Source organism: Trichosurus vulpecula, chromosome 6, assembly GCF_011100635.1.
Source record: "Trichosurus vulpecula isolate mTriVul1 chromosome 6, mTriVul1.pri, whole genome shotgun sequence".
NCBI classification, from domain to species: Eukaryota; Metazoa; Chordata; class Mammalia; order Diprotodontia; family Phalangeridae; genus Trichosurus; species Trichosurus vulpecula.
In genome coordinates, this window is record NC_050578.1 from 69,807,180 (window position 1) to 69,831,928 (window position 24,749).

Below are 24,749 nucleotides of genomic sequence, written 5' to 3' on the forward strand. Positions count from 1 at the left end.
AGGTTTCTTGCAGAAAGTAGAACTCTAACTAGGACTTGAAGCAAGCCAGGGAAACTGGAAGGCAGAGATGAGGAGAGAAAGAGAGAATTCTAGGTATGGGAGACAGCCAGTGAAAATCTTCAGAGTTGAGAGATGGAATAATGTGTAAGGCATAGCAAGGAGGCCAGGGAGATGGAATTTCTGAGTAGGTTGTGGAGGAGGAGGGAAATACAGTCCCAGAAGATTAGAAGGGTAGGAGAGGGCCAGGTTATGAAGGGCTTTAAATTCCAAACAAAGGATTTCATATTTAATATTGGTCGGGGGAATAACATGGACAGATCTGTGCATGAGGAATATCAGTTTCATAGCTGAGTAGAGCATGGGCTGGAGTGGGGAAGAGAGTTGAGGCAGGCAGATCCACCAGCAGCTATCGCAATATTCTAGGTGTAAAGTGATGAAAGTCTGTACTAGGGTGGAGGCAGTCTAAGAAGAGAAAAGGGGGAGTATGCAAAAGATGTGACAAAAGTAAAATGGACAGGTCTTGGCAACAGACTAGATGGGGGGGAGGGAATGGAGCAGTGAGAGACAGTGAGGAGTTGAGGATGCAGGTTGCAGGCTGAGTGAGTGGGAGGATGCTGGTACCATCTAGAGTGAAAAGGAAATTCAGAAGAGGAGAGAGTTGGGGAAAATGAATTCAGTTTTGGACATGTTGAATTTAAGATGTCTATGGGACATACAGTTTGCGATGTTCTATAAGGCAGACAGATCTGTGACGCTGGAAGTCAGGAGAGAGGTTAAAGGCTGGGCAAATAGATTTGAGAATTATCTGCAAAGGGATGACAATTGGATCCATGGGAGCTGATGGCCTCAGCAAGCAAAATGGTACAGAAAGAGCCTTAGGGGAACACCCCCTGTTAGCAGATGTGAACTGGAGGACACTGAGGAAGGGTGATCTGACAGGCAGGAAAAGAACTAGGAGAACAATGTCACAAAAACCTAGAGAGAAGGGCAGAAGAAGGTGATCAGCAGTGTCAAAGGCTGCAGAGAGGTTGAGAACGATGAGGACTGATGAAAAACTCTTAAATTGGCAAATAAACTGGTAACTTTGGAGAGAGTAGTTACAGCTGAATGATAAAGTTGGAAGCCAGACTGCAGAGGGTTAAGATGGAAGTGCAAGGAAAGGACGTGGAGGCACTGATTGGAGATGCCCTTCTCAAAGGGTTTAGCCACAAAAGGGAGGAGAGATATAGGGTGATAGCCAGCAAGGGTGAATGGGATGGTTTTTGGGGATAGGGGAGATAGAGGCACGCTTTCAGGCAGTAGGGCCAGCAGTGTGTGGATAGCAAGATAAGTGAGACAGTGGAGATAAAAGCAGAGGCAATCTACTAGAGAAGACAAGATGGTATGAGATCACATGGGCAAGAAGAGTCACCTCTCAGGGTGAAGGAGATAGTGGCAGAAGGTGCATGAGTGATGTGAAATAGGAAGGAAAGGATGTTAGCTAATGGCTAACATGCAAACACACACACGTATGTATGCAAACATGCAAACACACACACACACACACACACACACACACACACACACACACACGCGCGAACACACACAAAGAGACCCTGGCTATATTTTCGCAACGTTCAGGTTTAGTGAATCAACTGTTAACTACAACTTACCTTTTGTAGGGTCTTCCTGGTTTATTGTTTCATTTGGCAGCTTGTCACTTCCCCACATTATTTCACCTTCACCGTCTTTCCTCCCCTCGAGCTTTTGAGTTACACTGTAGGAAGCAAAGAAATTTGTGACATTTCTTTTAGTTTCATTTAAACTCAGGCTAATTTTTTTTCCTCTTGGTAATTTTGTAGGAAGCTACTTGACAATCCTATGAAACTAAGGAAAGCCCCTGTGCCCTGAGGGTGAAACAGTGTCAAATGCACCACCAGGTAATTTCCTCTCTTGATTTTCCTTGCCTTCTGTACTTCATGTGGAAGGATCCCTCTCTAGGGGGAGAAGGTGCATCAGTTTTTATGCTTTCTCTTTCAGACAAGGTCACAACAAGTAAATCTTGAAATGCAAACTCCTGCCCTCTTTGGCAAGACAGAGTAAGTTTCCACATGATAGTATTTCAAATACTTGAACATATCCCTCATGTCCTCTGGAGTATTCTCTTTTCCAGTGCCTTCAACAGATCCTCCTGACACAGACTCCAGGTTCTTTACTGTCGTTAATGTCCTCTGGACATTCTTCGGCTAATCAATGTCCTTTTAAAACTGTGGGGCCCATAACTGTACACAATACTCCAGAGGAGTTCTGATAAGGGCCAGGTATAGTGGGACTATTACCATCTTGTTGCTGGAAATGGTAGCTTTCTTAATATGGCCTAGGATCACACCAGCTTTTCAGGCCACTACATCATGCTTCTTACTGACTTCTATTGACCTTGGAGTCCACTAACATCTTCAGAGCTTTTGCAGAATAACTGATATTTAATCAGGTCTCCTCCATTTGTACTCAGGAAGTTGATATGTTATACTCTGATACTTATTGAATTTCACCCTACTAGGTTCAGCCCAATAGCCTGATAAGAACTTCTAGTCCCTGATGGTCATCCAGTGTGTTACCTATCCCCCATGCTTTATGTCAGTTGCAATGCCATCTATGCCCTATGCCTTTATCCAAGTCACTGATAAATATTACAATATACATACATGTACCCAAAACAAACAATATTAACCATCCCAGGGCCAGCTCCCTGGGGATGTTCCACTTAACTAGAGACTGCTCACCACACTGACATGGAACCATCACAGTTCTTGGAGCCTGGCCACTTGCTAGCTTCTCCATAAAAAAGTATGAGACACTTCAATGCAAGTTTTTTGATCAGAAAAAATGACTGGGAGAAAAGTAATGATCAGAGCTCCAACAAGCACATATTCCAGAAAGGTTACCTTAGATGACATAAGTGAATGCCAAAAAAGCACAAGTATGCAAGAAATGCAAAATGTGTCTACTGGCCTGTTATAATTTCTTTCGTGTCAATCAGTTTGTGGGACATTATTTTCTCTGAGTTCTTTATGTGATAATGGGACATGGTGGTTGTCACCTAGAAGTCCAGTATTCAAAAAGTTAATTATTTCCTTTGCAGTGTGATAGTCTGCAATTGGGACAAGCTGGCTCTAGATTATCGGGAACATATTGGTTCTGTGGTTTGTGGTCCAAAATGCATATCGAAAACCAAGAAATGACCCTCTTCTCTAGACCTTTCAATTAAAAGAGTACACCAGAGATAAAAGACTCATTTAAAGAGCAATAAATCGATAAACATTCCTTAAGACTTAAGAGAAATAAACACCCAGATATGACCCATAACTGTTATGGTGCTCAGTTTTTTTCCTTTGTGGTTTCAAAATAATAAATGCCTTCCTTTTTCCTCTCATCTATGTGATTCAGTGTTGTATCTTGAAGTTTTACTGAAAGTTCAAATCCTCCTGTGGCAGGCATCAGAGAGCTAGAAGTAAACGGGACCTCAGAAGCAAAAAAGGCCAAATGCCTACTTTACAGATGAGGAAGCCCAGGCCTGCCCCATGTCATAAAGAGAGCAAAGGCCAGAGGTGAATGTGAACCAAGATCCTCTGACTCCTGAGTTGATACTCTCCCTATGGTATCATACTTTTCTCAAGTGTCGCTGTGAGTTTCCTAGGCTGGGGCCTGACTCTTTCAAAGCTCCCTCTAAATGCTCAGGATCTAACTTCGTGGTCATAGATAGTATATATAAGAAACAGGGGAAAAAGGAAGGCAGAATTTCCTTTCTGGTTACCTGCTTCAAGCTGTTAAATATAGGTAAAATACTGGGCTAAGAAATTGTTTTTATATGGTATATCTCTACATCATTAGGATGAGCCCCTGGAAGGGAATTTTCCCATCTCAAATTTGTCTTTCTAGAAAGAGTATAATGAACTCTGCTTCTTCTTTTTTTCCATAGCTATAATTTCATGTTAACTGAAATGTAAATACAATTATTCTCATGGCAATCAAAAGTATTCCACCAAATTCTAACAACTTAGGGTTACATCGATATCAGTCTCTACCAGAATCTTGTTTTTAAAAGGAAAAAGAACAAATGATTTTAAACCAACATTTAAACAAAAAAACCCAACTGATTTTTGAATAGGGGAATCAGAGTGCTTTCACCACACATAAATTTTAGAGTTGCTTTAGAATTCTTACCTTTCTTTTAATACTTTTTCTTCGCAACAGTCTTCACTGGCATCTGCCTTTGTGGACTAAGAAGGAAATATATAAATTAAGTAACGGTTGCAGCAAAAGATCAGCCAAACTCAAACTTAAATTAAAATGTACTTCAACTTTAGTCATGCTCTTTGAATTATCTACAGATCCTAGTTGTAATACTCCAAAGATCAGGAGACTCTCCAGGGAGGCTGCCCACCAGTCCTTTGTGGCCCCACAAGTCCTTTGTGGCCTTACCAAAGCATCTCATGGTCCCCAATCTTCCTCAACCTTGGTTCTATATTTCTCATAAAAGGGAAGATACCTCTGAGGTTATCTTTTAGCTTTAAATTTGTGATATATGGGGAGAAATTGAGAATGGAAAAAGGAATCTGAGTAACCTCAGGATACTTCAAAACAAACTTGTACATTGCCCCTGAATGGATTATAACTCCATATATGAGTACGGATTGGGGTTGTGATTTTATTAGTATCAGGAACTTCCAGATGAAGAAATTCCCTCCACCAATGCAGGTCATACTTTATCTGCAACTTAAAGGGGAGATGATTAGAGAGATCACAAGGAGGGTAAGTGACTTGCTCAGGGGGACTCAGGTGTGCCTGGCTCCAAGGTCAACTCTCTACCTACTATACCTTTCTGCCTTTTAATATAGAATTGAGTGAATAGATCATTGTACAAATGCATATACTTTATTATTTTACCAACTCCTATAGTCAGTCTATATCTTTTAAAAATATTACTTGGCATCTCTAATTGTTACAGTGAGAGGGAATAAAAGGAATTCTGGTCAATCATTTGACAATTTAGCTGGCCACGGTGCCTGCAAGACTGGAATCTTGCGGTAAAGACAGGCTAGCTGGGAAAGAGGAGAATAAGGAAATCTGCATTTCTATGTCATTTTCTGCCAAGAAGATGCAGTGCTTTATGGTATTCTAGCCAACGGGAAAGTCATTTAATTCTCTTACTTACATAATGAAAATGGTATAATTTGTATGTTCATTTAGTGATGGACCTTTATAGTGGAGGAGTAAAATAGACAGTTGGGTCAAAGCTTGAAATACCATGGGTTGTTCATTGAAAAAAAAATCAGCTGATGACTTGGCTATTCTGCAAACAAAACCCTCCTTCATCTGAGGTAAAGGAACCCCAATTCTTTCAGCCCTTTGTCAACAAAAAGAGAAATTTCCTGGATCTGATCTCTTTTCAGATTCAGTCCATTTTAAATTCTATGTAAATTTTTTTCTTCTACTATAATTTTAGGCTAATAAGACATGTGGGTAATTACATAGATAATTCTTATACAATATACAGTTTAAATACTTTTATTTCTATCACTTATTTTTAGTCATTTTGGTTGTCATTTTTCAGGAGCCAAATTAGATGAAAGTGATAGTTTTAATTCATGAGATGATTTCTACCAATTGGTCTAATTTTGATTTAGGCAGTTAATTCTCTAAGGCAGTAAGTACACATCATTGGCAAATGTCTTCGACATTTTGCAACACCTCTTACTTCTGGGAAATCTTCAGGTAGAGAGGAGCCATCACAATCTGTGTCTTCTGCTTTTTCTTCTGTCAAATTCCTAAAGGTCTCCAGCATGTCTGTAGGGTAAGCATATTGGAATACCAAAAGTAAACCAGTTGAACCACAGAGGCAGGGAAATATTTTCATTCACATAGCAAAAGGATCCATCCAAACCAAAAATACATAATAGAGTGTTAAAGTTCTTATCTGAAGTAAAAATAATAATGAAATAAAATGAAAAAATATATGTTGAATCATTATCCCCCTCCACAATCCATCAGCTGGAACTGTATTACTCAAGAGGGACGCCTGAAATTAAACCAAAATAAAACTGTGGTTTTGACTGGGGACAACGTTTGGGCAAAACATTTTTAAAATAAAATAACGATGATATTAATAAAACATTCTTGGACTTCAATAAGAAAAATTGTCGTAGATTTAATGGAGAAGATTGAGAAGATAATAATTAACGTTTTGCTAGCCATAGCTCAATGATGGAGGGAAAATTCAAGGGGCCTCAAACTAACTTGACTCTGTTCTCTCAAAATAAGGCAGCCGTGCATCAGTCATGGTGCCCATTTGCGTAAAACAGCTTTGTCCATATGGTACACCATCACCTGCTATTGTGTGATTGCAGTTCAATAGGTTCTGGGCTTCTTCGTCCACAACATCCAACAAAGACTGGATGACTTCATCTTCCTGGGGATCATCATCATAACTGGCATCTTCTTGCCCTTCAGTTTCTTGAAAAACAAATTCATAGGAAGCATTACTGTAAGAAACTAAGTACAGATGTAGATGAAAGGTACTGTATTACCTCCACCTCCCTACATATTTGCTATTTGATACCTTGAAACTAACTTCAATGTTCAAGGTACTTTACAGTGGTTTTCAGTCTTCATGTAGGGGTGTGGTCATACCTCCATCCCAACTTATCAATTCATCAACAGTTTAAACTAGGTTTTAAGGAATTTTTCTAAAATCTCGTTACAATGAACCCCTAATTAATTTGAAACAATCATAGGACTTTGGGGCACTGGGTGAGAGGCAGATAAAAATAGCTGAAATAATCAGATACATCTCTGAGCCTCTGGTATTAAATAAAACAGAAAGCCAGTTTGGAGTTATTGGCCAAGTGACAAACCTGAGCGATAAAGTCGAGCCTCTGAGAGGTAATTACCCTTATGGAGAAGAGACAGTTTCTTTCTCTGTCTCACCTACCCTGTCTCTCTGGACCATGTCATTAGAGAGTCAGTAGGAGGCAACACAGCTAACCAGAAGCAGGGACATATTAAGGATACAATGATGTCAGACACAGACACACTGGGATATAGAATAATAGCCACTCCATGGAGGAAGCAGCACCTGGAAGTGAGACCCTTCATGGTAGAGAGAATACTGGCTGTGAATTCTTCAAAAGCACTGAGGCTTGGAACTTAGCAGATCTAAGTGAAACTTCATGAAAATGACTTCCAGTAAACAGGAGCTGTGAGTTTTCTACACATACATGCTGCTACTATTATATTTTAAGTTCAAGCTGATGCTTGCCCTGACTCTGTGTGTATTTATGCAAGAGTGTGTCTTGGGCTTTTTTTAGGGAATGGGCAGATTTTGTAACAACTGTTCTTGCTATACCATCTTAGTAAATTCCTTTTCTAAAAGCTAAAGGAGTTCAACTGGTTGATTGATAACGAGCAGCACACTGTTGGGGGCTCATTAGCAACAGCACCAGAAACGTGTCTACCATTTGAGGACTCAGTCAGTTAATCCAAGTGAGTTGGGGGCTTCATGTGGGATGGTTTTGAGGCTTTTTGCATTTGAAAGGTTCCAATGCATCCATGATGCAAGATCCTGGATTCTATATTCAAGACTCTTGTTTTTGGATACCCTAGCTTGCAGAAATTTGCATTTTTCCTCCTCTTTTGAACTGTAATTAGTTTGTTTTCTGGAATATTTCCTTAAAATCAGTTATTTTCTTTAAGATAACTTTTGCTTGTTTAAGTATTCAAGAACTGATAATCTATTGTACCACTTAACTTGTTTGTTCAAGATCATGTTACTATATAGTCACATGTGGGTCATAAATTTTTTTCTTTTCAATGGTTGGACACAAATCCAGACAGTTTGTATGAGGTCATCATGGACTGCAGGATCATAGGATAACATTTGCCTGCTGCTCTGGAAATGCTGACCAATTGACCCCAAGTGCTTAATCCCTTTGGGGAGCCTCATAACTATCCAGAGTTTGAGTTTATTTTCCTTTTAAGTTAAGTTTTAGTGAGGGGCAAATTACAAAATCCATTTAGGTTGCCCTGTGCATTGAGAGGGATCCTTTGGAAAAATTTTAGCACTCCCAAATTACCCAGAAGTCATTTTAATCTGGACTTCTAGCAGCATCAACTTATGTGTGAAAGTGATTCCTTGAGACATTGGCTATGCCTTGAATTAGTCACTGAAAAAGGATTTACTAAGCACTTACTAATTTATTAAGTAATTATTAATATTAACTAACATTAATATTAAGCACTTATTAATTTATTAAGCACTTAGGCATTGAGGTGGTATAGTAGGTAGAGCATGGGGTCTAGAGTCAGAAGACTCGAGTTCAAATCTGACCTCAGACACTTACTGGCTTTGTGATCCTGAGCAAGTTGCCTAATCTCAGTTTGCCTCAGTTTTATCAACTGTAAAATGGGGATAATAATAGTACTTACCTCCCACAGTTCTCATGAGTATAAAATGAGATAATATTTGTAAAGCACTTAGCAGAGTTTCCAGGCACATAGTAGGTACTTAATAACTGCTCAGTTACTTTCCCTTCTTCTACTATGTGCCAAGCATTGTACTTAGCACTGGACATAGAGTAAGGGTAAGATTGTCCCTATTCTAAAGGAGCTCATATTCTAATTCAGGGAGACAAAAATTGTAAAGTTTAGCCATAGAGTGGCTGGAAAAGTCTAGAATTCCAAAGGGAGCATATGAAGTGTGGATGGAAAGGCTCAGGGGTCTTTAAGCTATGCCACTGGGTCGTATGACCATGTTGGCGGGGGGAGGTTTATAAGGCAAATGGTTAGTTTTAGGAAGTCCTTAGCAGGCAGTGGCTCAGCAAATAGCAAGGCTTGGTGATCCTCCATCTCGTTAGAGGGAACAGAGTTGGCTGTCACCTAATATCACTATGTATTTGGAAGCACAGAATAATGTTAGTTTCCCATTTGTTTACGAACTGTGCCACATGGGTTCTTCTGAGGCACTTCAGTACAAGGCATCGGCGAAAGCACTGGAAAAGGACAATGCCTGAACCTCCACAAATCGTCAGAGAGCTAATCGGTATCTGAGACTTTATATAAACTTTGCCAAAAGCAGTGCAGTTGATTTGCTGAGGCCAGTCAATGTCTAATTATGGTTCCTGTCCCACCCACCCTAATTAAATAATCAATAATAAACAGACTAAATGAAGCATTAAGTGATTTTCCTATAATATCACACACTGTGGACAGTTTTTTAATGAACTTTAAAGGATCACAAGTGTTTGAGCCATGGGATGAAAGGCAGATGACAGCACACAGGAAACATCCTGTGACTGGCTGAGAAGATCCAGTCATACTTCTTGGGCTACAATTGAAACAGCAAGCCAGTTTGGAGTTGGGGTCTGCTGGTCTGGTGGAGTTCTAGCCAAGCCCTAAGAGAGAATCACTCAGAGGGGAAAGAGACTCTTCTCCTCTCTTTTTCTCTGTCTTCTTCAGGTGACTGCAACCTCAGGAGATACAGTAGCAAACACAGTCCATGGCAGAGACACCTTATGGTCACACGTCCTCTACAAATATTTCACCATCACTGAAATGTTTGAGACCACTTTCCCCAGGAGATCATGTATGTGCAGGAGGAGAAGTCACCACTGGTCTGAAGGGAATGTTTGTACAGAATTACCTTAGCAAGTACAAGGACCCTTTTCTAAAAGCTTAATGATATTCTACCCTTCTCTCTCTTGCGCTCGCTCTCTCTCTCTCTCTCCTTCCTTCCTTCCTATTATAGAAATGTTTTACTTGATTGCACATATTGCTTACCATGTCAGGGATGGAAGGAAGGATAGAATTTAGAACTCGAAACTTAAAAAAAAATGTTAAAAAAATTTTTAACATGTGATTATGGAAAAAAAATACAATATTTTTTTAAAAAAGCTTAATGACTGATAATGGAGAACACACTAGTGGGGGCTTGGAAATGACTACTAGAAACCCAGTTCATCGAAGTTATACCTAGAATCTTGAAGGTAGTAGTAGTTACCCTTTGGGAACTTGGCCTTCTAGTTTAAGTGCTCAGTTGGGGAAATGGTTAAAGATGAAATGCTACATTTAAATTCATATGTTATTTGTAATTTCTGAAAGTTGTAACCTTTCTCATGAAGACAGAATGATACTTATTAATATTAACTCCTGTATAATTTGTATTAGTAATTGAATTAAATTGAAAAACCAACACCTACTATGTGCCAGCTACCATGTTTGGTGCTTAGGGATACATGATTCAATTATTCTACCCTTTCCCAACTGCTATCACAGAACAAACAAAAAAAAGAACTCATTAACTTTTGATGGGGTGCCAATGAACCAGCGTTGATTAATTCAACACAGAAACATAATTTTGAAAGATTTTCAAATGACAAAGATTAATACTATCACACTGTAGCCTGATGGCACCATAGTGAGTTCTCTTGGTGATGGTATCTATGACTCATTGTAGAAACACTGCTTCACAGAACAAAAGAAACATGACCTACACCCAAATAAATACTTATTTTTACAACTATTTCCTTTGATATACCGATGTCAAATGTAGGGCCAGATGCTTGGATCATATTGAACTAAACAGAGTCCACAAAAATCCTTGTGTTTTACATCTTTTTTTTTTTCCCTTCTAAGTCTCATTCCTAAGATACACATCTATTTCAGCCAAATATTTTGAGGACAAGTCATTAATTCTTCTTACCTGGGGTGTTATTGTACTTGGAATAACTGGATGACTGATTGATAAAGCAACCTATAGGCGTCTCTCTGGGCATGATCAAGTTCACTGAACTCTGGGTCTGAGAAATACAATTTGTTGCCTCAAGAAAAGAATCGTCTGTTACTTTTTCCCCATTTGTCTGAAATGTCAAAACAGAAACAAGTAAATTAATTTTCTATTTTACAGATTTCTAAAGAACATTATCCCTTTGAATGAATATCAGTCCAATTTACGAGACCAGGGCAACAGAAACGTCAGTATCTCTGTCTACTTACCTAGGAGTCCAGGATTAAACCTTTACATGGTAATATATAGAAGTTTGAAACATTCCCTCTATCATTGATAAAATGGAAATGAGTCACTGGAGATACTGAGATTTTCAAGTATTTTTTAAAACATTTGGACATTCTAATCAACAGAAGTCCAGTGAGGACAAATTTCCTCTGGGACAATGTTGCATACTGTCTCTTGAAGACAGTAAGACATTAAATGCAATCCAAAAAGCTACTACCTGCCATCACTGGGCTAGGTACTGGGGAGAAGCAAACAAAACAGTAAGCGTCCTCCAGGATTAGTGAGAGTAAAAAAGCAGGCAAGGGGTATAGCACCAAAATCTGAACATTCCTGATAAAGTTTGATAAAGTCCTGATAAAGAGGAATGGACATGGTGAATCTCAAACCGGTGTTTGTAAGAACAGAGAGCAAGTAAGGGAAAAGGGGATGGGTGTGGAGTGGAGTGACAGAAGGGAGGGCTGACTGGGAAACAGGGCAATCAGAATAGATGCCATCTTGCAGGGGGTGGGGGAGGGTAGAAATGGGGAGAAGATTTGTAATTCAAAATCTTGTGGAAATCAATGCTGAAAACTAAAAATATGAAATAAATTAAAAAAACCTTAAAAAAAGAATAGAGAGCAAGTTTCAAACAAAGCAAATTCCATTTGAATGCAAGAAATTTTCATAAAGGGCCATCTCTTTCCTCCTCTAGATCGGGAGAACTACTGAAGATTCCGCTAGAGCTGCCTCCCAGATGCTCTGTCTCTGAGTTCAGACCCAAAGCTGAGTAAGGTGAGCACAGAAACATGAAGAAAAAGGCACAGCCATGTCAAGGAGGGGCTGGGAAAAATATGAGGGAAAAACTGTTTGAAACTGGTGGGGGAGAGGGAAGGAAGAGAGAAACAAAGAGAACTGCATGGAGAAGGTGGCTGGATTGGACTCGAAAAGAAGGTGTCAACTTCAACAAATGGGGATCAGGGGAGTAGGTTCCAGACAGTCCATGCGTTCCAAGCATGATGAATGGACAGGGTGGCATGAGAATGGTTGGGACAAGAATATGTAAATGGTAGCTCTAGGGAACAGGCTGAAAAGATGGGGCCTGGCTAGACTGGGAAGGAAGGGCTCTGCATGTTGGGAATGAGAACACATACTTTTATTGATGGGTAATGGGGAATGACTGAAGGTTTATCAGAAGAAAGATAAGACAACAGAGATACAATATGAAGCAATGGTGGGCAGGCTGGACTGGAATGTGGTCAGGCTGATGGCAGAAAGATTAGTGAGGAGGCTAACCCTCAATTGGCCCTTTTTATTACCTGACTTTATCCTTCTTGGTTTGGAATCTAGAAAAGGATCAGAAGAAGGCAGCAAATGAAAATATCTATCTAACTTCTAGCGAGATGGGACTTTGCTGAAGACAGAATGAGAATTATAGGATGATGGATTTAGAGCAGGGAAGGGACAGTGCCATCAGGCTACAGTCTGACAGCACTAATCTTTGTCATACGAAAATCTTTTGAAATTTTGTTTCTGTCCTGAATTAATCAAAGCTGCTTCATTGGCACCCTATCAAAAGTTAATGAGCTCTTTTTTCGGTTTGTTTTGTGATGGCAGTTGGGAAGGGGTAGAATAATTGAATCATGTATCTCTTTTTACAGAGGAAGAAACCAAGTCCAAGGTAAGCAAATAACTTGTCCAGTGTCACATAAGAAGTATGCAGTAGAGCTGGAATCTGAATCCTGACTCTCAATACAGCATTCTTTCAATTAACTAAATCTGATATGAATTAAAGTACAACACTACATATTTACAAATGATGACAGAGAGAGATTTTATTTCTCAATCTGAAACTCAATTAGATGACAGAATAGCTATTGCTAAAGAATGGAGTCAAAAGATGAAAAAAAAAAAAGATTTTCAACCAAAACAGGTGTAGAAAGCTATCTCTATATTATCTCCTGAGAGTCCATTAGGTATGCAAGATGAAAACTTGTGTACCATGGTATGAATAAAAATACTGCTATATCTTCTGAAATAGCTCAGGTCTAAGAGAGGTGCAGTGGAGATAATGGCTCTTTTTGGTGACTGCTTTACCAAGAATAAGATATCTTCCCAGTGTGCAGTACCGATTCATGGCTCTTTTGGCAGACACTTTGACAGACTTGGAGATATCCCCTGGCTCTGCTCCTGCAATTTCAACAGGGAGGAGGTCCTGGTGTGCAAACTCCCTTTGTGGAATTTGACTGATCACTTTTTATAGCTTACATTTGTATCTGAGGAAATGACCTGAACCTGATCTCAATGACTCCAAGAGTGTTCCTCCACCTATTATATCATTTGGTCTCTGACAGATGTTAATGATGTTATAAAAGAAATAAAAGAAAAGCACGGTCACTACTTTATATCTACTTTACAATCTGTAGGTACAGCTCACATAACATTTCCCAGACTAATACTTCATTTTTGCAATAATGGCACTGATACATTTTAAGTATATTGGACTGTGGAACCCTACTGTCCTCTGGTTGATCAATTTAGACACTAAGAAATACATATCACATCACATCTCACACACGCACACACACACACACACACACAGAGTCAGCTTGTTGTATGCAAATTTAAGACACTTCTATTACAGGTGTATATAGGAATAAATGCACACACACACACATAGAAATATACCGATTCAATTGTTGTAATACAATTGTTTGTCTGACTCTTGTGACCCCATTTGGGGCTTTCTTCGCAAAGATATTGGAGTGATTTGCCATTTTCTTCTCCAGCTCATTTTACAGATGAGGAAACTGAGGCAAACAGGGTTAAGTGGCTTGGCAGGATCACACACCTAGTAAGTGTCTGAGGTTAGATTTGAACTCACAAAGATGAGTCTTCCTGACTCTATTCACTGCACCCCCTAGATATTTCTTTCTTTTTCTTCCTTCCTTCCTATCTATCTATCTATCTATCTATCTACTTACCTACCTACCTACCTAGTTCTTTACAGGACATCATTTCTACTATGATTCCATATTCAAAACTTTTCACCCTCACCCATATTTCCATTTTCTTTTATACTAGCACATGTACACATTTTCTCCTAATACCCCAAGCTCAACTCCCCTCAAAGACCTCCAGATACACATCCTCATCTTTGGCACCCGTCTCCCTTGTACCTGCTTCTTGTCCTGAACTAAAAATCTAGGAAAGCTTAGCAGCCAAATCATAAACACTGCTCTAACAGAACATCATAAAATCTCTATAAAAATTGGGAATCATTATCCTTGTCAGTTCCGAATGAAGAAACAAACTCATTTACTAGCTTTCATTACTAACGAAGAGTACTCACTAGGAAAGCTCTCTCCTGCCATCTAGGGCACTAATTTGGTGCTTCATGGCTGCTATTTACATCTTGAACTACTCAAAATTTCAAAGTTGTAGAGAAAGCAAACCAAGGAAGGGGCGATCAAGGAAAGAATCCACATTTTATATGAATTGTTGAAGAGTGAAGAAAGCGGACACCAGGCATATATATAATGACAACAACAAACATATGACAGCAGCACAACAAACCTGGACCAGAATGTTCCATAATTAGGTTTAAGCTTGTCATGAAAAATGTCCTCCCTTTCTTCTTTTGCAGAGGTGGGGACTCTAAAAACTGCATATACTGTCAAACTCAGTTTATATGTGGGTTACTTTTTTTTTTTTGGAGCGGGGAAGGCAGGGCAATTGGGGCTAAGTGACTTGCCCAAGGTCACATAGCTAGTAAGTGAATGAAGTGTCTGAGGTCGGATTTGAACTCAGGTCCTCCTGACTCCAGGGCTGATGCTCTATTCACTGCACCACCTAGCTGCCCCTATGTGGGTTAGTCTTGCTGAACTACTTTTATTCTTTGTTACAAGGCATAGCCTTCTGTGTGTGGGGAAAGGTACAGAATATATTTGGTAAGGTAAGAACAAAAGATACTGATAAAATTTTAAAAAAGCATTTTGAAGCTGCTGCCTAAACACAGCTGCAACTCACTGATACTTTGCTCAGTCAACTACAATTCTCAGTTTTCTAGAGTGTTTTTTTCAAGTTGAATACAAACTTCATTTAAATTTAGGGATTAATCAACAGCAAGGACTTTTTAACAATTTTTGAATAAAATCTCGAATACTGCTTAATTTTTCAGTTTAATTATAGTTGCTGCAATAACTTCAAAGGATAGGAGTTTGTTGAAAGAAAAATGATTTTATCAAAAATCCAAAGTTAAACCACCACTGTTAAGTTGTAAATGTTCCAAGGATAACATTGTTTTCATTAAGGTCAAAATAAATTTGGTAGCTGTCATAAAAAAAAGTTTTATTCCATTGTAAGATTCCACTTCTCATGAGGAAGTCACAGTGTAATCATTGGCATTCAAAGACAAAACAGAGTTGAGGGCTCCTCCGGGAAGGCTATGATTACATTAAAAAACGTGGGCAGCTTTGGACGGGAAAAATGTCTCATGAGAGTTATGTTAAACCGAAGAGAAATTCCCCCTTTCTCCCTCCCAGCAGGGATGCTGACATTTAGAAAGAAACAGACTCTGCTCAGCAGGAATAAACCCTGAACTCATGAAAGTTTATTTGCTTAAACTCTGTGAAAGCAGAGAACTGCTGAATGGACAGAAGAAAGTGAACATTCTTGCCATTTCTCAAGACGTGAGACAAGAAGCAGTTTTTGAGTGGGAGGCTCAGGTGCTTGTCGCTTATTATTTCCAGGCTTCATTAATTGCCCATGTTTAACTTGGTCTAAGGGAGTGAGAGACCCACCTGAGATAACATGGCACATTTCAATCATCAAATTCATACCTGCCTCCCATGGAAATCATATCCTTTTTCTTTTTTTTTAAGCAGGAAGGGATCTTAGGAGTCACTTTATAAAGGAAGAACCAGGAGGCTAAGGTAGTGGAGTGTAGTAGAAAGGGGACGAAGATGGGAATCCAAAGACCTTGACTATACTCTTAGACTATCTGAGTATCAATTTACTGATTTAAAAATGGTTCTAGTTATACTCATACAACTTACCTTGTGAGAAACAAATGAGATATGCATGTGCTCTATACAATACAGGTATATGTAAAACCTGTATTTTTCATAGTGGGGGTTTGGGGCTAGAACCTACATTGCCCTGTTCAGATAGTAACCTCTGCAGATGGCTACAAGGGAGGGCAACTCCCTGCACTCTGTACAGGCCAAAAACATTTAATTTGTGAGCTTCAAAATGACATTAATAAAGTGCATACGACGTGACTGAAGCTTTCCTCTAGAACAGCAAAGGGGACAAACTAAACAGTCACAGCTGTTACCATTTAAGAAACACTCATCATATGCTCTAATCTTGTAAAGCTTTATTAGGAGCTTTTTATATAGATTTAAAATCAGAAATGGGCAGAAAGAATGAAAACAGGATTTAGGGAAATGTTTAAAATATTCTTTGCAAAATCTGCCCTCATTTCTCCCTCATTCACCAAAATAAGTCTTTTTTCTCCCATGTGTATATTTTTTTTTAAAATTAAATTTTGAAAAAACGATCAAAAATCTACTTTTTCTCTTTCCTATTCATCCCCTTCCCACTGGAAACGAAAAAGAAGAAAATTCTTTGTAATACACAAACTTAGTCAAGTAAGACAAATTCCTACATTGGCCAAGTCTAAAAAATACATATCTCATTCTGCACTCTGATTTGATTACCCCACTGTCAGAAAGTAGGTAGCATGCAAAACAATTCTTAAGCTTGTTTTTTTGTTAAACATCATTCCTTAGTGATGAAATTCCTGCGCCTTTAGGGAGTATACTGGCTATTGCCACAAGTGATCTCTTGGAAGCGAGGTTTGACATTTGAAGGTCAGGGCTGGTGAACACAAAGCTGATACAGCAATTCTGCTAACCACATCCTCTTCTGGTGTTCCACACTGGGGCCAACTACACATAATTCTGCATGTGAGCCAAGTACTCCCAGAAACAAAATGATCCAGTTAAGTAATTCAGCTCAGTCAATAATAACTAAGCATCTGCCTAAAACTTTGAGTCTATGAATGTGGTATTTTCCCTTGGTGATCCATTAAACAAAGTGAAATTATATGCCTAAAAAGGACAAACAAATCCTTAACTTACTGGAATAAAATACAAAACCTGAATATTTCACTTAGCTTGAGTATGACAGGAATGAGTAAACAGGGATTTCTACTTACCTTAGGGTAAGAATTATCTGGGGTTATAGCTGGTTGGCCACATGGACTGCCATGGTGATGACCTACAAGGAATGGAGAAAAGTGATGACAATGTAGCAGAAAAACATCACAACCAGGTGAATTCCAAATAAGCCGATGCAATATATTCTAGTACCATAATGGCATAATATCAAAAGACTTGTACCAAAGATTTAGATTCAATTGAATAGTAGACAAAAGGTCACAGAATCATGGAATGTTGGACCTGGAAGAAACTTTAGAGATTATCTAGTCAAAGCCTGTTATTTTACAGGCAGCCCAAGAAAAGCTACTCACATTATACTGTTCTTTTTTCTTTTTAGAAGCCCACTTTTTAGATATTCCCAATGAATAGCTCAGTGTGGGATGCTGTATCACATTTCTGTTGTCGGTGTGAACATTCCTGAAGATTTTTACATTGTTAGAATGCAATGGAACGTTAATGATACTAGGAAATGGCTAAACGATGATACATGAATGTAAGAAAGACAAAGACAGAGAATTAAGAGGAGCATGGGAAGACGTAAGTGAATTGATGCAGAGTGAAGTCATCAGAACCAGGAAAAAAAAATATACAGAAAAACTACAGTCGTGAAAATGGAAAGAACAAAATCTCCTGAACAGAGTGCCAAGCAATTCTAAAGACTAAGGTTGGCCCCAGAGAAGAGATGATAAAGACAGATTCTTTTCCTTCTTTGTGGGTGTGGATCTATGCGTCTGGAAAGCTACCTAGAATGCCAGACTTGGTGGTGTTGTTGGTTAAGTTTGCTGAATGACAGTTTTCCTCTTTTTTTGTTCTTTGTTAGAAGTGACAGCCTCCTGGGTAGGGAAGTGGGAGGGATATATTCAGAAATTAATGTGATCTAAACAAGACTGGTTGTGCTTAAATAAAATCTAGTCCGTTCAAACTCATTTTACAGCTAAAGAAACAGGCCCAGAATTGACCACTTTTGGCATAGTTATAGAAGCATGGGCTACTGATTATATACAGTTGCCCCTTCCACGTCACAGGAGTGAGGGGTACAGTGCTCCCATGATCTGAAAAATCCATGTAAAATTTTTTTGGCCCTCCCTTTGTACAAGATAAGTCTGAATTATTATGGTACTAAAAGATAAAATATGTTGTTATTTTATAATACTATACATTTATTTTATGCATTTCTGAGTTTCTAAACTTTGTATCACCTGCTGGTCTTCATATGTCATTTTTTTTTGTACCTTCTACAAAACTCTCAAAAAATTCCCATTTAATTTCTTATGTCAACTTGCAATGTATTGAAACTGCAACGGGGAAAGTTGCGATGTGGAAAGGATAACTATGTTGGACAAAATCTCCTTAACTGCCTTCTAGTTTTTAGGTTTAAAGTACTTTATTACTTCTGATCAGCTTTAACTGCTCTTGACTCAAGTATAGAATAAATTTCCTATGCCTAACTTTAGTACTTGAACTGAGAAACTCTGAAAAAAAAGATGGTTATGTAATAAGATTGTTAAATCTTCAAATGAATGTGTTGACTGACTAAATGAGTTAGAGATGCTTTTTCATTCATTTGAAGAGTACAAAATGACTTTGAGAAGGGTTCAGAGAAAGGTGGTCAAGAGTTTCCATCCAAGGACTTTCATGTGAGGACAAACTATAAAAATTTAAGATTTGTCGTCCTGGAAAGACAGGGGCTCACAGGAGAAATGCTCAAAGTCATAAGATCATAATGTAAATATGATTTTTTCCCCACCAAATTCTTTACCACTAGAGTTAGAGGATCCCTATAAAAATTTGAAAGAAAGACTCCATCTGGGGTGTTACATTTATTACTAGGTATCACATTTATAAGCTAGGTGGGTTACCAGGATGGTTGAGGGGATTTGGAGCTATGCCATATGCAGACAGCTGAAGGAATCTAACCTAGACAAAAGAAAACTCAATCATGATCTTCTAAGATCTGAAGGGAGATCAACATTTTGCTCAGACTTAAAAACAGGGGCAAAGCCTCAGAAAGGCAGACTGGCTCAATTGTAAGGAAAAACATGCCAAATAATTAAAGTTGGCTTCAAGTGCCTTGGGTCATTATCATCTTCATTCCCCTCCAGGATTCACCCTTCTGGACATCTCCTTCATGTCCTCAAGTATTCTTCTCTCCCTTCCTCCAGCAGTTTCCCATTAGAACGTAAGCTCCCTGAGGGGAGGGTTTCTTTTTGCTTGTATTTATATCCTCAAGGCTTAGTATAGTGCCTAGTGCACACAATGTGCTTCGGAAATGCTTGTTGATTGATGGACTGGAAGGTCTTCTAGCAGAACTTTCATTACTACTTTTTGAGAAGTGGATCCGTGTGTGTGTGTGTGTGTGTGTGTGTGTGTGTGTGTGTGTGTGTGTACTCATTAGCTTAGAAGAAAGCCAGAATTGTGCATTGGATAAAATATTGGACTTGGAGTCAGAAGACCTGGGTTTGAATCCTGCCTCAGGTATTAGTAGTGTGATTGCAGGCAAATTTTTAATTTCTTAAAGCCTTAGCCTCCTCATCTGTAAAATGGAGATAATATATATACAACATGAACTTGTGAAGAAAGTGATTTACAAAAGTGCAGATTATCTATATGCTATCATGACCTCTAAGATCCCTTCCATTACAGATATTCTGTGACAGTATGATTTTTCATTCACCTCAGTGTCTAAAAGTGTTTAAGTATTATACTCTCTACTAAATCCTGGTCATGTCAATGTTGGAATTCATTTTGTCTGCTACAGGAATTCAACAAATATTTCTGAAGATGAAAACACTGTAGTGACATTATTTTAATGATGAGATAATTTAAACAACCTATTTCCTAAAGTATTATCCTTACCATTAGCATTAGTCGACCTTGCATTTGACTTGGGAACCACTGGATGGCCATCTCTGTGATACAAAGAAAAAGACATCTGTAAATTATTTGGGAAATCCATTATTCAGACACTTCAAAATATTAGCTGTTCACTGTGGTACTTAACCTTTTTTTATACAATTTTGCTGTGGGCTCTATTTAAATACAAGATAATATATTCCTACCCTCTGTCCCAATACTGCAATATACTCAATACTCAAAAGTTCTCTCTTACTTACATCAATATGGAAATATAAAGAGGTGACAATGATAATTTTCACTGGCTGGGGGTGGTGGTGGAATGGAGGGGATGGTTCTAGTGATAAAATCAGAATTTAGCAATGATTGTTGTGTTGGGCACAGTCCTGAGTTCAGTGTTGCTAGACACCATTTCAATATTAATAAGACACCGAGAGGAAAGGTACAGAATAAGAATAACCTCTTACTTGCCCATGCAACCAGTATTAGCACTGGTAACAATCAGTGTTCATTCCTATGCCACTGATGGGTACCAGGTATACAAAACAATAGTAAAGAAAAGGTTCTGGTTATTGCTGCCTTCAATACAAATCCCCCCATTTTCCATTTTATAATGGTGGTAAAGGATTCCTGGGATATAAAAGCAATTCACGGGAACTGGAAAAGATATTGATTTCTACAAAAATATTTTTAGGTTGTTCAACACCCTCTCACCAATTATTGAAAGCCTCACTGGGCAAGTGCTTCTTTGCCAATCTAATCTTTAGGAAGATCTAAGAAATCAGGTTAGTAATTCCCCGCTGGGGAAAAGGGAAAGTATACACAGTGCTAAAGGAATTAATACTATTAGCTAAAGCTCTAACAAATTGACTAAAAAAGTAATAAAATCCCACATTTGAAAGAGAAGCTATGTAACCCTCACAGACAATATGCTAAGTTTCTCTGGCATTTATTTGTCCTTGATCTGGCTGTGTATCTCACCAGATGCCTTCACTTTCTCATTCTGTGTCTCCATTTACCACAATCTACCACCCCAGTCCTTACCCACTCTTAGCTGCCTTTTGTGTCTTCCTTTAGAATGTAACCTCCCTGAAAGCAGAGATTGTCTTTCCTTTTTGCTTGCGTTTATATATTCCCAGTCCTAAGCATAGTGCTAAAAAAATGCTTACTGTCTTAACTTTATGACTGAGTCTGAAAACAAGGGATGTGAGTGTGAAATGTGCTAAGAAACCAGCAAATACCTTGTTGCTTTCAGCACCACTGAAGGAAGTGACATTTCCAGTATTCTTTGAGCCTCCTTCAGAGTCATTCCCTGTGTACTGATTCCATTCACATAATGGATTATGTCTAATGGCTGGAGATCACCCTCAATGGCGGCAGTTGACTTTGGATTGATATCACTAATATAGATCACCTGGTAAATGCTGTCATGTCCTCCAGATAAAGATAGGCCTTCAAAGGAAAGGAAAATGCACTCAGTAATTTTTTGTTTGGCTTGGTGACAAAAGGAAACTATTTAATTGTGATCTATAAAATATTTCAATCAAAATTTTAATTTCGCATTACCCAATTCCTTTTTAAGGCACATTAGTGTAATATCAGGTAGCAGATGAGGCAAAACTGGGATCTTAGGTAACTCCAGAATCCGTCCGAGAACTAATCTGACTGTCTTTGGTGCAGCTCGAAGCAAGGTCACTGCATCTGTATGAGTCATGTTAGTGACATCTGTGTCATTAACCTGAAAAGAAGTAAAAGGAAGATGAAAATTTATGGCAATGGTGTCAAACTCAAAAAGAAATTGTGGCCACTAATCTGTCACTAAGGATCCCTGTGGGCAGCATGGTGACAGCTTTAAAATGTAATTATCTATGTTTTATTGTGTTTTTTATTTATTTTGTTAAATATTCCTTAATTACATTTTAATCTGGATCAGGTGACATGTGGGACTGTCGCCAACCATATATGTAGTTTGTGGGCTAAATGTTTGGCACCTATGATTTATGGGACATGAGTCAGGGCCAAGGAAATTATATTAATGCATCTAACCTGTTTAAAACATATCTTGGCCAACATCAGAGGCATAATGAATAGTGGCCTCTTTGATTAACTGAATATTCTATTTCTATTCACCTATAAATAAAATGAAAATGGGAAATACAGATAACATAAATTTAATACAACATATCTCACTAAATTCAAGAATCAAAATCTGCTGTCAAACTCTATCGTTTATTGAAAAGGGTAAGTTAAACCTAGTTATTTCTTAAATGGTTCAAAAGGCTGGTAGTAGTTTTAAAAGTAGCCTTTTTTTTAGAAGAAACACAGAAACACACGCATCTTACTATTCTGCTCCTACTGGCCCTGGTCTACTCTTTTTCCAATGTTATGCATTTCCCACATTTCTCTTATCTGTCTCACTTTTATGAGTCGGTCCCCAGGTCTGAGTCTCCCATCACTTTTGGCTGGATCTTGAATGACATCATGGACATAACAGCCAACACTCTCAGCGCCTTTGGTAACTGTAAAGCCTAGGCTGCCTTTGTCTGATTTTGTCAGGACGATATGGAGTTCCACTTCCTAAGGAAAGAAAATGGCCATGTTTTACCATGTAGTCAGAGAGAGAAAGAGGGACCTGCAGAAGCAAGGTTAAAACACAACCTTTTCTTTTTGCCTAGAAAAAGCCAAAAGAGCATTTCCTATGGGCATCACACCTATAATTTCAGCATGAATAGAGATATGATAGGTGGGTCTACCTCTAAAACTTAACAAAGAGATTTCTTTCTTTTTGGGGGGGGAGGGGTTTGGCAGGGCAATTGGGGTTAAGTGACTTGCCCAAGGTCACACAGCTAGTACATGTGTCAAGCGTCTGAGGCCGGATTTGAACTCAGGTCCTCCTGACTCCAGGGCCAGTGCTCTACTCACTGCTCCACCTAGCTGCCCCAACAAAGAGATTTCTAAGATAACAACATAACTGCAAAAAAGTTAGGTCCCATAGGAAAATTTTCTGTAGAACTTGTATGAGGGTTCTATAGAAGTCTGTATGAGTTTAAGGAAGCTACAGGGCCAGGTTTGTTAGGGAGGGCAAAGAAGGATGAAGCTAATATCAGAATCCTATTGTCACAGTGCTCAAAGTCAAATCCTAAAAAGCAGGAGCATGACAGCAGTGTTCATATAACAAGCTCATTAAGAAGAAATGTTATACCAAAGGGTCTGATTTGCAGGCCACGGAGACATTACTATATATTTTAAAAGCTGTTTATAAAGTCAAGCAGATGATAATGTGAAGCGTCTCTTTTGTACACGAAAAATGGCCATCACAGGGTGAGGGAAAAATATATTTTAGTTCAATTAAAAAGTGTAAAAAAATTTGTAATTAGATTTAGAGGGACAATATATTAGCAAGGGACATTATATATTGGTATTACTTATTTGCATTACGAAGCTACTAAAAAAACAAACCTTACTCTTTATTCCTGTGAAAAATACATCCTTTTAAACAGAATTGAGAAAAGATTTTTAATTTAGGGGATAGAGACTTTACCGGCTCAAAGTCTTCAAGTTCTTTTTCCAGGCTATTCTCCAGACATGTCATGTTTTCTTGGGTAGTAAGCTCTGAAGTGTGATGCATGTAATTGTTATCCACTGAATTGGAGGAGACATTTTCCAGCTGTAGTCTGCAACCCTGAAGAGGCGCAATGTCCACTGGCAAAGGAGAGGGAGGGTTGCTACACAGAGATGACACAAACAGAAATCTTTTCAAACACCTTACCTCGACCCGAGGTGTGAATCCAATGAAGAGCGTGCCCCAGAACCCATGAGCAAAGGTATTTAATAAAATCAAGTATCTGATGGATTGTTAAATAGAAGAGAGCTAGATCAGAATTGTTTTGCTTTCCTCTAGGGGAATAAACTAGGTGCAGCTTGTAAAATATGCAGATAGATTCTGACTCAATATGATTAAAACATTTATGCTGGATTCCTTCCTGACCACTGGAGGTCTTAAAGCAGAGTCTGAATGAAGAACATGCTGGTCAAGAATACTGGAGTGGGGAAGTCCTCTTCAGGTACTGGTCGGACGAGATAAACTCGGAGCCTCATCCAACTCTGGGATTCTATGAAATATCTGGGATTAATTTTTTAAATTTATTTTTAATTTTTAGTTTACAACACTCAGTTCCACAAGTTTTTGAGTTTCAAATTTTCTCCCCGTCCCTCTCCTCCCCACTGGGATTAATTTTTGATGGAGAAGATGCCTACCTCTCTTTCGTTCCTATTTAAGGTTGTTTGCATGCTAAAAACACCATCACAATTGTGTCATTTTTATTCCTCAGTGGATACCACTGAGTCACGACCTTCTGATCCCAGTGCTTCTGAACCCCCTCCCCCACTGCTGTCATTTTCCAAATCCTGTTTTCTGGTATCCTGCAGTCTGCTCCCTTGTTCCTGGTGTTGTTGTCTGGTGGCTGTTGTCTACCAACCTCCACTTCTCTCCTCAAGGAGTTTTATACTTCATTCAAGTCTCTGTCCTCCCTAACTCCTGTCCTAACTTAGGGGTTTCAACATACATTTAGAGGGCTGGTCCTGAAGTTGGGAAGACTTGAGTTCAAACCTAGCCTCACCGGCTGTGTGACCTTGGGCAAGTCACT

At 38.8% G+C, this 24,749-nt stretch overlaps 1 protein-coding gene across 1 annotated transcript in view; it reads right to left on the reverse strand.

The window, feature by feature from the left end:
* PTPN13 (protein tyrosine phosphatase non-receptor type 13) overlaps positions 1-24,749 on the reverse strand; it is a 206,378-nt gene that overhangs the window by 13,846 nt on the left and 167,783 nt on the right. Inside the window, exons 32-42 of the mRNA XM_036763757.1 lie at positions 23,645-23,828; positions 22,522-22,680; positions 21,670-21,841; positions 21,345-21,555; positions 20,107-20,159; positions 17,247-17,308; positions 10,736-10,892; positions 6,367-6,492; positions 5,738-5,826; positions 4,204-4,259; positions 1,653-1,756 (exon numbers count right to left, since the gene is read on the reverse strand). Of these exons, the coding sequence (XP_036619652.1) occupies positions 1,653-1,756; positions 4,204-4,259; positions 5,738-5,826; positions 6,367-6,492; positions 10,736-10,892; positions 17,247-17,308; positions 20,107-20,159; positions 21,345-21,555; positions 21,670-21,841; positions 22,522-22,680; positions 23,645-23,828 (1,373 nt within the window). The remainder of the gene's footprint in view (positions 1-1,652; positions 1,757-4,203; positions 4,260-5,737; positions 5,827-6,366; positions 6,493-10,735; positions 10,893-17,246; positions 17,309-20,106; positions 20,160-21,344; positions 21,556-21,669; positions 21,842-22,521; positions 22,681-23,644; positions 23,829-24,749) is intronic.